The sequence below is a fragment of the Emiliania huxleyi genome (assembly GCF_000372725.1).
Source record: "Emiliania huxleyi CCMP1516 unplaced genomic scaffold EMIHUscaffold_623, whole genome shotgun sequence".
NCBI classification, from domain to species: Eukaryota; Haptophyta; order Isochrysidales; family Noelaerhabdaceae; genus Emiliania; species Emiliania huxleyi.
Window position 1 is genome coordinate 4,719 of NW_005197325.1, and position 13,815 is coordinate 18,533.

The 13,815-nt window shown below is 67.1% G+C and overlaps 4 protein-coding genes across 4 annotated transcripts in view; 2 read left to right on the forward strand and 2 right to left on the reverse strand.

Annotated features, from left to right (window-relative positions):
- Positions 1-1,564: 1,564 nt before the first annotated feature.
- On the reverse strand, positions 1,565-3,230 carry EMIHUDRAFT_76857 (putative ABC transporter; the record flags this gene model as incomplete). The annotated part of the gene is made up of 2 exons (XM_005763625.1): positions 1,565-2,335; positions 2,415-3,230. Coding segments are annotated over 2 exons (1,587 nt in total), but the record flags the coding sequence as incomplete, so codon positions are not given.
- A 4,398-nt stretch (positions 3,231-7,628) lies between these two features.
- Positions 7,629-12,256, reverse strand: EMIHUDRAFT_459783 (hypothetical protein). Its single transcript, XM_005763626.1, has 3 exons — positions 11,992-12,256; positions 10,928-11,879; positions 7,629-7,652 (listed from the first exon to the last, which is right to left on the reverse strand). The coding sequence occupies exons 1-2, from the start codon at positions 12,235-12,237 to the stop codon at positions 11,073-11,075; spliced, it is 1,053 nt and encodes a 350-aa protein (XP_005763683.1). The 5' UTR covers positions 12,238-12,256; the 3' UTR covers positions 7,629-7,652; positions 10,928-11,072.
- Positions 12,257-12,932: 676 nt separating this feature from the next.
- EMIHUDRAFT_248004 (hypothetical protein) lies at positions 12,933-13,388 on the forward strand (the record flags this gene model as incomplete). The annotated part of the gene is made up of 2 exons (XM_005763627.1): positions 12,933-12,954; positions 13,039-13,388. 2 exons carry the CDS (start codon positions 12,933-12,935, stop codon positions 13,386-13,388), a joined length of 372 nt encoding a protein of 123 aa, XP_005763684.1.
- A 43-nt stretch (positions 13,389-13,431) lies between these two features.
- Positions 13,432-13,815, forward strand: part of EMIHUDRAFT_120383 (hypothetical protein) — a gene marked incomplete at both ends in the record, with an annotated part of 802 nt that continues 418 nt past the window's right edge. Inside the window, one exon of the mRNA XM_005763628.1 lies at positions 13,432-13,786. Coding sequence (XP_005763685.1) covers positions 13,432-13,786 — 355 coding nt within the window. The remainder of the gene's footprint in view (positions 13,787-13,815) is intronic.

Consider the following 13,815-nt stretch of genomic DNA (forward strand, 5'->3'; position numbering starts at 1 on the left):
TGATGAGCATCGCGACGGGCACGACGGCCACGGTCCGGCGCAGCGCGCCCCTGCGCCTCTTCACGTCGTACATCGGCCCGTGCAGCTCCGGCTTCGTTCCGAACACCTTCTTGTAGTAGCGCGCGACGGCTGCCTGCGACGGCGCCGTGTGCTCCGCCGGTAGCAGAGTCAGAGCAGCCGCGCTCTGAGTCCACATCTTCTCCTGCCAGGCGGCCATGCACCACTCGGTGAAGCGGTGCGAGACGGACTTGTTGCGCGCCCAGGCGGGCGGCGGCGACCACTTGTCGCCCAGCTCGTAGAATCGGGACTCCTCTGCCGCCACCTCGGCCGCCCAGCCCTGCAGCTCGCGCCGATCGCGCGTCGAGGCAAGCACCAGCGCGAAGAGCTGGACCTCGGCGTCCGAGGGCGGCGCATGCGACTCGGAGTGGAAGAACTCGTCGATGCGGCGTGCTGGCGGCGCGGCGGCAGCCAGCGCGAGCGTCGGCGGCGGCGTCGCGGGCGAGGCGAGAGGCCCTGCAGCCGCGTCGACGCCATCTCGAGCCGCATTGGGGGTGATCAGAGCACCACCTGCGTCGAACGTCGAATAGAGTCATCATGGTGGGCGGTTCGGGTCACTACTACCTCTGGCGGCATGGATGGGCTACCATGCGCACCGTCAGGGCCCAGGGTAGCAGGCACAGGCTCTGGTGAGGTTCCTGCGCAGCGGGAGCGCACGGCGACGACTTGAGAATGGCCGTGCTGGTCTGGGACGCGCCAGCAGCGTCCCGCGAGCGATTGTGCGCGCTGACCATGGGTCACGCCCGATCTCTCAGCGGGTGGGACCTGGCCGGGCCGTGCTGTGAGGCGCGGTGCAGGGCTCCAAGTGCTGTGACAGTTGCCTGTGCCATGAATGCAGTCCCACCAGAGACTTGTAGCGCTACAAGTCTGGCCGAAACGGCCTTCACACCCGCTGGCGGGCAGCCGGCGCCGGCGGGGACGCTGGCCGCGAGGCCGGGGCGCGCGGGCGGGCTCGGGCGGGCGCAGGGGCGCAAAGCATACCGGTCGGCGAGGCCATTTTGCGACGGCTACCGGTTCGCACCGGTTCCCGCTTACCGGTCGAGGACGCACGTATTGAATAGAAGTGTGAACGTGAATACCGCCCTTACTAGAGGCCAAATGTGAGAAGGGCGGCCGACGGGGATGTGAAGCCGGAGTTAGGGTTTTCGGAGGTGGGGAATTCGAAAATCGAGGTCCCAGAGGCTCAGGAGGTGACCCCGGTGGGGCCGGCCTACCTCTAGGAGCCATAGTAGCCGATTTGCTGCCCTGGCATCACCCGGAGGGGGGATTGAACATGCTACATGGTAGCCGTGGAGCGCGAAACTCGCCGTACTGAGCCTAGCGCAGCGCGAAACTCGCCGTACTGAGCCTAGCGCAGCAGCGCCGTCTGAGCCTAGCGCAGCGCGAACTCGCTCCTGTTCATAGGTACCCCGCAAACCCTAACCCACACACCTTTCACCGAGCTCTACTCTCTCCTGCCACGCGACTGGCAGCCTCCTCCACCGCCCCGCCCTCGCCAGCCCGCGCCTCACGGCCCGCTCCCGATCCGCCTCCCCCCCCCCGGGCCAAGCGCCTGCCGCGCGGTCAGCTGCTTGTACAGCCCAGTCGCAGCCATCAGCTCCTGGTGCGTTCCGCGCTCGACGATCCGTCCCTTCGACACCACGCAGATGAGCGAGGCGTCTCGGATGGTGGAGAGGCGGTGCGCGATGACCACCGTCGTTCTCGACGCCATCAGCCTGTCGATCGCCTCCTGCACGACAAACTCCGACTCGCTGTCCAGCGCCGAGGTCGCCTCGTCGAGCAGCAGCACCTTTGGATCGACGAGGAGCGCGCGCGCGATGGCGATCCGCTGCTTCTGCCCGCCCGACAGCTGGACGCCCCGCTCGCCAACCATGGTGTCGAACCCGCGCGGGAAGGCGTCCACGAAGGCCTCCGCGTTGGCCGTGCTGGCGGCCGCGCGCACCTCGTCGTCGGCGGCGGCGGGCTTGCCATACGCGATGTTGTCCCGGATCGAGCAGGCGAAGAGGACCGGCTCCTGCGCCACCAGCGCAACCTGCTTCCGCCACCACGAGCCGTCGATGCTCGCGAGGGGCACTCCGTCGAGGGTGATGCTTCCGCGGGTCGGCTCGTACCACCGCTCGAGCAGCCCGATGACGGTCGACTTGCCAGAGCCGGAAGGCCCGCAGAGCGCGACGACGCTGCCCGGCTCGATGCGCAGGCTCACTCCGTCGAGAACGAGCGCCTCGGGCCGCGCCGGGTATGAGAAGCTCACGTCGGAGAGGTGGAGCTGGCCGCGCACCTACGGTTGGGGTGAGGGTTAGGGTGAGGGTTGGGGCTTAGACGAGAAGCTCACGTCGGCGAGGTGGAGCTCCGCTCACCCGCTCGGGCCTCAGCCCTTCGGCGAGCGGGCGGGCGGGCGAGGCGTCGAGCAGCGCAAAGACGCGCGACGAGGCGCCGAGCGCATTCATGAGCGAGCCGAACAGGTCACTGAGGCCGCCGAGGCAGCCGGCGATGACGACCGTGTATAGGAGGAAGGAGGTGAGCGTGCCGAGGCTCATCTCGCCCGCAATGACCAGCGCCCCGCCGTACCACAGCACGCCGACGACTGCAAACTGGCCGGTAGTGCCGATGAGGGACCCAAAAGCGCCATATGCGAGCGCCTTCTTCCTGCCCAAGCCGAAGCTCTCGTCCACGGCGCCGTCGTACCGGTCGGCCTCGCGCGGCTCGTTTGCGAAGCTGCGCACGGTGCGGATGCCCGAGAAGCACTCCTGCGCCACGTCGGCCGCGCGCGCGAGCGCAGCCTGGTACTGCTTCGAGAACCGCTTCATGAACCGGCCGTAGACCACGCCCACCGCGACGATGGCGGGCACGACGGCGAGCATCAGCAGCGAGAGCTTCCAGCTCTCGGCAAAGATGAGGACGAGGCCGAGGACGACCTGCGCGCCGAAGCGAAGCCCCATGCTCACGTTGACCGTGACGGCGCTCTGGATCACCGTCGTGTCGGAGGCGAGCCGGTTCATCAGCTCGCCCGTCGTGTTTGCGTCGAAGAAGGAGACCTCCTGCCGCACGAGCGCCGAGAAGAGGCGCCGCCGCAGCCGCGCGACGACGCGCTCGCCCGCGAGCGTGAAGAGGTAGCCGCGCACAAAGGAGAAGAAGCCGCCCGCCACGAAGACGCACGCCAGCTGGAGCACCGCGCCTGAGCGACACGTCGTGGACCGGTCACGGACGTGTCCTGAACACCGCGCGCCGGCTCAGCACCCGCGCCGTTCAGCGCGCGCCGCTTCGCGTCCGAGGCCTCGCCCGCCGCGCCGCCAATCACGCCGCCAACCATGTGGCCAACGAGACCGGGCATCGCCATCTGCGCCGCGCTCGAGAAGAAGAGCGCCACAGTCGCCGTCGCAAGCAGAGGGAGCTCCGGCCTCGCGAGCCCCAGCAGCCGCCCGAACGTCACCTCGCGCGGCGGGCGGCCTCCTGCCTCCGCGTCGAGCAGCTTGTCGGACCGCGACGCCTCTCCCCGCACCACCACCAGCCGGCGCGAGAGCCGGCGGCCAGCCGCGATCGCCTCGCCGCCCGCGAGCACGCAAAAGACGCAGCCAACCAGGACGACCACGGCGGCGGCCAAGCTGTCGCCGCGCCACCGCGCCTCGCCGAGGCAGATGAGCTTCACGAGCGCGGCGATGGCAGCGGAGGAGCCGGCGGCGACGGCCACGGCCGGCTGAGCGCAGATCGCGACGGAGGAGACGAGGCAGGCGAGGAGGAGCACGGCGACTGCGTCTACCACCGAGCGGTCCCACGAGTAGCCTCGGAGCTCGCTCTGCATGAGCGCCTGCACGTCCCACCCGGCGGCGGAGGCGAGGAGCAGACACGCGGCGACGAGCGAAGCAAAGGAGAGAGCGCTCAGCGCAGAGGCGGCGCGGAGGTCGGGCCACGAGGTCGGGCTCTCGGTCGCGTCGCGCGCCGGCTGCATCGGGAGTGAATAACAAGATCGGTGGCGGGCGAGGGGAGATTGAGAAAATCGCACGCGGAGTGGAAGAGTCGTCGCCCCATGCGGAGGTGCCCGTATGCTCGATTGACGTAGGACGCCACTATATTCACGCCTTTGTGTGACGACGGCGTGACCAGGCGGCTCACCTGGCGCTGGTATAAGCTGCGTGTGAATATCTCGATGTCCTGGCAGTGTTGTCCGCCCTCGGGGCGCTCTTGGATGAGCGTCTCGCGTTTTACCGCGTGCCGGCGTGCCTGGTGCAGGCCCTCCGCGTTTGCCGGCGCCTCGAAAAAATTCCACGCGTACCGCTGCCATTTCTCGAGCATTTGGGGTAGGTTGGGCGGCGTCTGCGACTGCACTAGGTACCACGCACAGGATTGCACGTGAGTCTTGATGACTATATTCCGGCCCCGTCTTGAGCGAGGCATACCTCTTCCCACCCATCGCTCATACCGCTTCTCCATCTTTGCCGTCACAGTCTCCTCCCACTTGCGGGCTATCCTCTCTGGGCGGTCTCGGGCACCGCACCCCCACGAAGCGCCACTAGCGATTTCGCGCGGAGGGCGTAGTGAAGTGCTGGGGCGCTCACTGTGTGTTATTCGGGTGGGGATCCATCAGTGGTAAGCGGCTTTAGTCACAGATCCAAGCTCAGACGTCACACCAACACCACAAACACGCTCACTTCGCCGCTGCTGTAGATGGGCCTCCGGGGGCCCATGGCCCATGCTACGTCGAAGCACAGACCCGATCTCGGCGCTCACGGGCTGCCACGCGCCCGCGCGCGGCGCGGGCCGCACCGCCCATGCCCCCGGGTCACCGACCCCGCCTCTCGGCCCTCTCGGCCCTCAGGAGCGTGCGGGAGACCGGCGAGGGGCGCGCCGCGTGCCGCCTGCAGAGCCGCCAGAGGCATTGTCGCCTCCGCTGGCGGGGTTCCCGCGCGCCCGCCCTCGCCCGCGCCCGCCCACGCCGCGCCCGCGGGCTCCGGATGCGCCGCCCTCCTTCTCCTTCTTCTCGATGGCAGTCCACGCGCGTGCTTGTCGACGGGTCGGCGGCGTGGTCGAGAGGGGAAGGTCGCCGGCGGCCGCAACTCTGCCGACGTCGCTCCGCCGGCTCTGATCGAGTATCGGGCGTTGAGGGCGGCGGCGCAAAGCGGGTCTGGCGCATCCATCGCCACGAGCCTCGCGGCCGCGGTCGTGGCACACCTGGTGGCGGCTCTCGGGGCCGTCTCTACGGCGCTCGACGCCGTGTGAGGTCGCCGGCGGCCGCACCTTTGCCGCCGTCGCTCCGCCGGCTCTAACCGAGTATCGGGCGTTGAGGGCGGCGGCGCAAAGCGGGTCTGGTGCGCCACGGCCACCACCCTTGCCACCGCCCTTGCCGCCGCCCTTGCCACCCTTTGCCGCCTTGCCTCCGCCGCGGGCGGCGGTGGGAGCGGCCTGCTGGGCTAGCATGTTGTCCGATTGTCCGTGGCTGTGGACGGGCACGTGGAACGTCAATTCATGTTCTAACGGCCTCCGGGATTCAAACAAAAATAGCCGGGGCCCTCTCGCAACCCCTCCGACCCCCCGGGACCCGTGGGCGCGTGGGCGTCGAAGAGGCGCTCTCGGGGGGCCGTTCTGAGTTCATGCTACCACGAAGCACACTGTGCTGCGTCGAAGCACCGGGCCCGAGTCCGAGAGAGTCCGTGGGGCGCCGAGGAAGATGCCGAGATATCGGATGAGCGGGCTCGTTGTGTTGATGTCGCACCCCTCCTCCCACCCCTGCGGCAGGTCGGTCGAGTCACGGAGCGACCCGACCCTCATGCCAAAAGTCTTAGGCCATGAGTTCAGCGCGCCCGACCCGTCCTCCTAGATATTCACACCTTCCAGTGACCTCGACAGCCCGTCTCTTGCAATCCCGAACGCTACATGCTCGCCACAGCGGCCCGCGAGCTCGCCTTCCTTCCCGAGGCGGCCGAGGCGGCTCGCACCTGGTCCGGCAAGGGCAGCGTCTCGCGCGTTCTCCCTCTCCTCGACCGCGTCTCGCAGGTCGTGCTTGCCGTGCCGTCGCCGGCGATGCGGCTGGTCGCGCACGGCGCGCTGGCGCAGGTGCACCGCGCGTCGGCGAGGCTCGACCTCGAGGCGGAGCAGTGGTCTTCAGCCCTCGCCGCCACGGCCGACGCGCCGCCAGCGCTGCAGCTGCACGCCGCCAACGGCGCCGCCCTCTGCGCGCTTTGCCGAGCGGATGCGGCGTCGCTCAAGCGCTCGTGCTCGCTGGCGAGCGAGGCGAGGGACGCCCTCGCCAAGGACGGCGAGGCAGCGCTCGCCGCCCGCTGGGGTCTCGTCTTCCAGTCGCACGCCTCGCTGGGAGCCATCGTGGCGGCCGGCGGCAGCGCCGACCCGGCGCACACAGCTTGAGAGAGCGAGAGCTTGGTCCACCCTCGTGCTCCACCCCGTCCTCTCTCTGCACAGGGCGGCGCCGGGCTGGTCACCGCGGCGGTACGGGCCGAAGCTGCGGCGGCGGAGGCGGCGTCGCTGGAAGAGGCGGCAGCAGAGGAGGGCGCCCCGACAGAGGACGGCTTCGCAGCCTCAGTCGCCGGCCGCAGCCTCGGCTCGCTGCGTGAGGGCGCCTTGCTGCTGCTGGGCGACGTGCGGGGCGCCGCCGCGGCCGCCGCCAAGGCAGAGGGCGGTGCGGGCGCGGGCCTCCCCGTCCCCAGCGCCGACGAGGCTTCCGGCTCAGGTCGGAGGACGGACGGCGCCTCCTCCACACTCCTTTGACGGCCGTCGCTGTGGGCAGGTGGCCGCGCCGTGGGAGGCGGTGGTTGCGGGCGCGGAGTCGGCGGAGGCCGGCGCGCCCCTCCGTGCGGTGGCTGCGCGGTGGCGCCTCTTCGCAGCGGCGCTCTGAGCCCCTCCTCTGCAGCCGTGGAGATCAGCCGAGAGGACCGCGAGAGGACCCGAGATTAGGCGCTCGAGGCGGAGGACGCCTCCGCAGCCAAGGAGCACGCCGAGGCGGCGCTGCAGCTGGCCGGCGCCGCGCTGCCCGCCTCGCACCCCGCCGTGATCGGCTCCGTCTGCCGCCTCGGCTGCGCGATGGGCGAGGTGGGAGACGCGATCTCGGCGGAGGGGCTGTACCGCTCGGCGATCGACGACCTGGAGGCGTGCTCGCACAGCCTCGCGGGCGGGGGCGGGGGCGGCGGAGGGGAGGCGCGGGACGAATGGAGTCCGGCGGCGGCGGTGGAGCTCAGCCTCGCCTTGAGCGGTTACGGCGCCCTGCTGTCGCGGCTGCAGTGGAACGGCAAGGCGAGGACGGCAGAGGGGCGGAGGCACCTCGACCGCGCCGCGGAGGTGCGGGCGGGGGCGTGCTCGCAGCTGTTTGCGCCGCACGCCTCGGATTGGGGCGGCGGCGCCCTCGAGCCGTGGCACGCCGCCACGCTGGCGGACGACTACTTTGAGCTGCTCCGGCTAGCAGGCAGCGGATGAGCAGGGCGGGGGACGGGGGGGGGGGGGGGGGTCACTCCCGTGCTGCGCGGGGTCCTGCCTCCACTGTAATGGTGAACGGCTGCCCGCCAGTGTTACTCTTACTTTTTTGATAAATAGTTTTAACTTTAGTCTCACTCCGGAATGATGTTATTTCATAAAAAATAATATATGCGCATGCACACCGGCGGGGAGCCGCAGCAGCGCTGCTGCGCGCTGGAAATTCACACCGCACACGCGCGGAGCTAGAGAGCTTTTAAGCTTTAACATTAACTTTGGGCCTAACAGTTGCGCTAGTGTTGGCTGAAATCCTTAACGTTGTTCAAGTGTTCACCCCAGCCCATGCTGTTACTGTTTGTTACTGTTGTTACTGTTGTTCAGCGGCCAGCAAGCAGAAAACGGCAAAAAGCCCGGGGGTAAAACCCGAAAAACCTGGGTTTCCCCGGGTATTTTCGGGTATTACCCGCACTGGACGCTGGAGGTCGTCGTGGGTCACTGCCAGGCCTTCCTTATTGTTGTTCAGCCGGCCTAACGTTAGCTACTGTTGTTGGGGAGCCCCACTGTTGTTCTGTTGTTACTGTTAACACTAGCAACACTGTTCAGCTCCCAACGTTAAACAGCTCTACGGCGGAGCCAGTGCAGGACTCTTTTGCAGGACTCAGCACTCAGGGCCCCGCGGCGCAAGATTCACACACTCTCTCTCTACACACACACAGGCTTTGGTTTGTAGCAGCGTAACTTTTTGTAGGAACGCAGTCGTGCATAGTTCATTCAGCGCCCCGGGGCAGCTCTACCCATCACCCTGACCCCACCAGCACAGACCTCTGGGCCGGCGCGGGGTCCCAAGAGGGTGTCCATGCGAGGGGCCAGGGGGAGATGGGGTCCCATGGCCCGCCGCGGGCGCCGATATTCGGATTTTTTCGTTTTTTGCGATTTTTACTTGTTTTCATGGGATTTCGGCGTACTTTGCGGCCACATGCTATCACGCCTTGCGACAGCCTGTCGGCGCTGCTGACCGTGCCATGATGCACAATTGATCACCTGCATAGCTCGCGGCCTTAGTATCAAGCATTCAGTGACGACCTGATCGTACGGCCAGTAGGAAGGTGTCCTTCCATCGTGTGCACGCTTCTGACGCAATGCGCGTCACAAACTGCCTCGGATCGGCTGCTGGCACTCTCGAGGCTATGCCTACACAGCCTCGCGCGCATGGAGATACTCGTTCTGTTGCCGTCCCAAACTGTCACTCCCCTTTCTCCCGGCCGGGGTGGGGCGCGCGGGGGGGGCGGCGGGTGTGCGGGATGTCTGTGGGCCCGAGAGGTTTGTTTGTTTCATAAATAACATCGAAGGCTAAGTTTCGCAGCCGCATCGGTTTTTTTCTAATTTTTCGCCGGCGCGCCTCTCTACAGTGAAATCTCTACATCAAACTTGGAGAGAGAGAGAAAAAACTTGGAGCACTTGTGGCAAACTCTACATCATAATGGCGAACGAGGCACGTGCACATAGAGTACTGCGGAAGTATCAGATATGCTGGCTCCGCACAAAAGTCGTGCAGAGCCGCTTCGGGCTGAGAGCATAATTGGCAGCCGTCGACTGGCTGGCCGGCCTCCCCGAGCAGTGGAGAGCGTCGCGCAAGACGGTCACGAGCTACATCATGTACGGAGGTCATGGCACATGGCCCATCCGATGTCGCGCCGAGGGATACCAGCGAACCTCCTCTTTGCCGGAATAAAGAGCACACCAGCAGCGCAGCACAGGCGTGAAATCATTCGCAAGTCGTGGCTCGACCCGCTGATGCACGGCTTCAGCTATGCGTTTGTTGTTGGATCTGGTGGAAGTCACTCGGCCTCGACAATTGCTGCACTCCACCGCGAGCAATCACTGCGATCACTCGAGAGATAATGCAGTTTGTGGGTATGGTGCTGCCGCCAGCTCCACCGCCACCACCGCCAACTTCTTACCATCAACCGCCTCCATCACCGCGTGGAGCGCGCGGACGTCCTGGTCACGACGGGCAGCACAATCCGAATCGGTTCGCCTTCGCCGCGGGGCGACTCTGGCAACGGCGGCAGCGGAGCGCCGACAGGGTCCGGCTTCACCGCAATCTACTCGACTCACGGCGCCTTCGCCGCGGCCGGCTTCACCACAATCTACTCGACTGTGTCCGCCTTCGCCGCGCTCAAGGCGGACGGGTCCATCTCCGCGTGGGGCGACTCTGAACGGGGCGGCAGCGGAGCGCCGACAGGGTCCGGCTTCACCGCGATCTACTCGACTTGCTGGCAGCTGGGGAGCCTTCGCCGCGCTCAAGGCGGACACGGGTCTATCTCCGCGTGGGACAGGTCTGGCTACGGCGGCAGCGGGGCGCCGACAGGGTCCGGCTTCACGCTCTTTGACTGGAACTCATGTGACGTACACACACGGGAGAGGATGCCATCGTGACCGCCGCCTAGGCCTACCAGTCCGTGGCCACCTGGCCACAACTCCGACGCCACCATCACCTCCTCCCGGCACCTTGGACGGCAAGCCCGCTCTCCAGACCGCCGCGGCCCCTATCCGGGAAAAGCCTATCGCCAGAGCGCAAGTATGTGTCAACTGTGACTCTTAGTCTCGCTTTTACTTCGGACACGCTGGTCTCTGATCACTGATGTTATGGCTAGTTCCATCTAGTTCCATTTCACTGTGGCACAGCTCGCGTTACAAAACCTTGCTAATCACCATTTGCGCAAAAAGGTACATCTCGGTGCCTTCCAGAGGCAGCTGCGACCCCGCCGAGTGGACGGGCGCACACGGCAGGTGGCGAGGTGTGCGCCCCTCTAGTGGGCGGGATCGCAGCTGCCTCTGCGCGTCCTGTGGATGTACCTTTGTCGCGCGCCGGAGATGACTCGACGCCGCTGAGATCGGAGATCAAGCTCTGACAGGTCACACGTCGCTCCTTTGACGCCGACGTGACTCACCCGTGCAGATCACATCAGGACACGGTCTCGACGCGCTCGGTACGACGCCTGCGACCCGTCTCGGGTCAGGTGGCTTGACGCTCATCGCGCCTGCCAGCGCTGCCGTGCAGGTTGCCACGACGAGGTCGAGCGCGCTGCTATACGCTCGCCGAGCCTTTCTTTCCATCCCATTAGGCAGCCTGGGAACGGTGACGGTCAGAGGCAAAGCCTACGAGGGGTGGTGGAACCACATGTCACGGCTACTGCCGGCTCGACCCCACGATAGCCTCCGAAGGCTGACTTTGAGGCACCATCATCGGACGATGTCGACGAGTTGGGTCGCTCTCGCGGTAGCCAGATGACCTCCCATGCTAGTACCATCGGCTAGGGCCGCAGGAAGCGCGGGGGAGGGCGCTGGGAGCTACACGGAGCTCCGTTGGACGTTTTCAAGAACAAGATTAGAGCGTGTCAGAGTGATAAATGGAACTAGCCTATCACAATAAAAAATAATGTATACATGCGCATGCACACCCGGGACACGCCGGCCGGACATATGGCGCAACTCACACATCCTCACTCCCGCGTGGTGGGACTCTTCCGACAGCTCAGCGACAGCAAAAGCCTGGTCCAATGACCTCGCGCCGGTCGAAGCGGGCGGCGGCGGCGTCACTCGGGGACGGGCTGGTAGTGGAAGAGGGACGGCGCCCCTCCCGTGTGCAAGAAGAGGACCCGCGCCCCCGGCTGGAAGGCGCCCTCCCGCACGAGCTGCAGCAGGCCGGCGGCGCCCTTGCCCGTGTAGACGGGGTCGAGCAGGATGCCCTCGAGCTTGGCGAAGGCCTCGACGGCGGATCGCATCTCCGGCGTCGGCAGCGAGTAGCCGGGGCCCACCTGCGAGTCGATGATCACCACGTCCTCCTCGGGCGCCTCGTTGCCAAACAGCTTCGCGCACTCCTTGTACTGCGCCTCGATCCGGCTCTTCTGCTTCGCGGCGTCGAAGCGGACAGAGACGCCATACACCTTCGTCTGGTCGCCGCAGGCGCGCATGCCGGTGAGCATCCCGGCATGGGTGCCTCCCGAGCCGGAGCAGAGCACGACCGCGTCGAAGGGGCGGCCCGCCTTGCGCGCCTCCTCGACGACTGAGATGGCGGCGCGCGCGTAGCCGAGTGCCCCCAGAGCGTTGGACCCTCCGCCGGGGATGTAGTAGGGCGTGGCGCCCGCCGCCTTGAGCTCTTCCATCAGCGCGGCGACGGCGGCGTCGACTCCGCCGAGCGGGACGACCTGCGTCTTTGCGCCGAGCAGCCCGAAGACGTAGTTGTTCCCTCCCGCCTCGGGGCTGTAGCTGCCGGCCACCCTCTCCTCGAGCACGAGGTGGCAGCCGAGGCCCTCGCGCGCGGCCGCAGAGGCGGTCAGGCGGCAGTGGTTGCTCTGGACAGCGCCGCAGGTGACGAGGGTGTCGGCGCCGCTGTCGAGCGCCTAGATGCGAGGGCGGAGAGGTGGCGAGCGCCTCGCTGCCATCACGTCGAAGGCTCCCGTGTCTAGGAAAGCATCGATCGGCGGCATGGTGCGTCTCTTGGGGCGGTGGCGCCTGCTGGACGAGGTAGTCGAGCTTGCGCGTCTTGGAGCCGCCGCCCGCCAGCGGCAGGAGGTCGTCCCGCTTGACAAAGAGCTCCACCGCACCGCCAAGCTCCTTGGAAAGCCGCGGCATCGGCTCGACCGGCGGCTCGATCTGGACGTAGCCGCGGCTGGGATGCGCCCGGAGCGTGGCGCGGGCGGCGGCGCTGCCGAGGCTGTCGAGCGTGGTGTCAGGCGAGTTGGTGGTGGGGAGCGACATCGTGAGCGACCGGCGGCGGTGAGGACCGGAAGAGTGGGCGCAACTTAGGGGGGGCCGGGGGGGGCCCGGGGCCTGACGTCTCTCGAGGTTCTCGAGGTGGATATCCTTTGGCCGCGTTGGGTAGCGAGGATTGGTGTAACCCGAGCCACGGAGGCGTGTTTTCTGGCGGCCGACCGTCAGTGCACGGAGTTGCCCCTTCTCCGACTGCCCCGGCTAGTTCCCGAGGTCGTCGGGTGTGACCCCTTCGCCGCCCGAGACCTAGCGCGGGTGGGTTGGAGGGAGCTCGCCCCGTTCCTCCCCATCGGGCCGCGTGAGCGGCCACGCCTCGCAGATTCGTTTTCGCGCCTGGGTCAGGCGCGCGGGGCATCCCCCGGGTCGCTCGACCAGCGATCCGAGGAGTGGCCGCTATGCGAGGGAAAGAGTGGGGCCCTCGACGCCTCAGTCCGGCCCTCCGAGGGGGGAAGGGAAGTGCGGGGTCCCCACGGGCGCCTCAGTTCGGCCCTCCCGAGGGGGGGGAGGGGAGCAAGGGGGTGGGGGGGGCGGGGCGGTGGGGAGGGGTCTCGGTTTCATGTGGCTAAAACTTGCCTTTCGGGCCTGACCTAAGTTTACAGTCCGCCGACTCTGCCAGGGGCCCCTCCACTCGCCTGCACCTGCTCGAACCCTGAGCACTGTGCAGCGTTGCACGCGTTGCATGAATGCACGTTGAGTTGTACGAAGGTGGTAGTAATTTGTCTTGAGTATTGCGCGTCTCTCGTGCGCGTTGGCTGGCTCTGCCTGGCTGACAGTACGAGTCGACGGCAGGGTCCGGCTTCACCGCGATCTACTCAACTGGGTACGCCTTCGCCGCGCTCAAGGCGGACGGGTCCATCTCCGCGTGGGGCGATTCTCGCTACGGCGGAAGCGGAGCACCGGCAGGGTCCGGCTTCACCGCGATCTACTCGACTGAGCAAGCCTTCGCCGCGCTCAAGGAGGACGGGTCCATCTCAGCGTGGGGCGACTCTTCGCGCGGCGGCAGCGGAGCACCGACAGGGTCCGGCTTCACCGCGATCTACTCGACTAATACCGCCTTCGCCGCGCTCAAGGCGGACGGGTCCATCTCCGGGTGGGGCGATTCTAGCAACACCGCCAGAATTCTTTTTTCTGAACGCTGAGCGGTGTATCCCGCGGTTTTGCTTGCAACGAGCCACTGCCGCCATGACGACGCACCGGGCGCAGCTCCGCGCCGCGGTGCGCGACCTATCGGACCGCGGCCTCAAGTGCTCCGCCAAGTGGGCCGCGGAGCAGCTGGTCGGCCTCGCGGGCGGCCCTCTCGATGACGAGGCGGGCACGTCGGACGCGCCGATGTCGCCGGCGGAGGAGGTTGGATCGCGGGAGGAGGAGGACCAGCTGCTGCTCGCCAAGGCCTACTTCGACCTCAACGAGTTCAAGCGCGCCGCGCACGCACTCCGCGTGGCGCGCGGCGCCTCTGGCCGCTTCCTTCGCTGGTACAGCCTCTTCCTCGCAGGCCAGAAGCGGCAGGCGGAGGAGGAGGCGGAGGAGCGGTCGGGCGGTGCAGGCGCGCCGGGCTCGCTGCTCGGC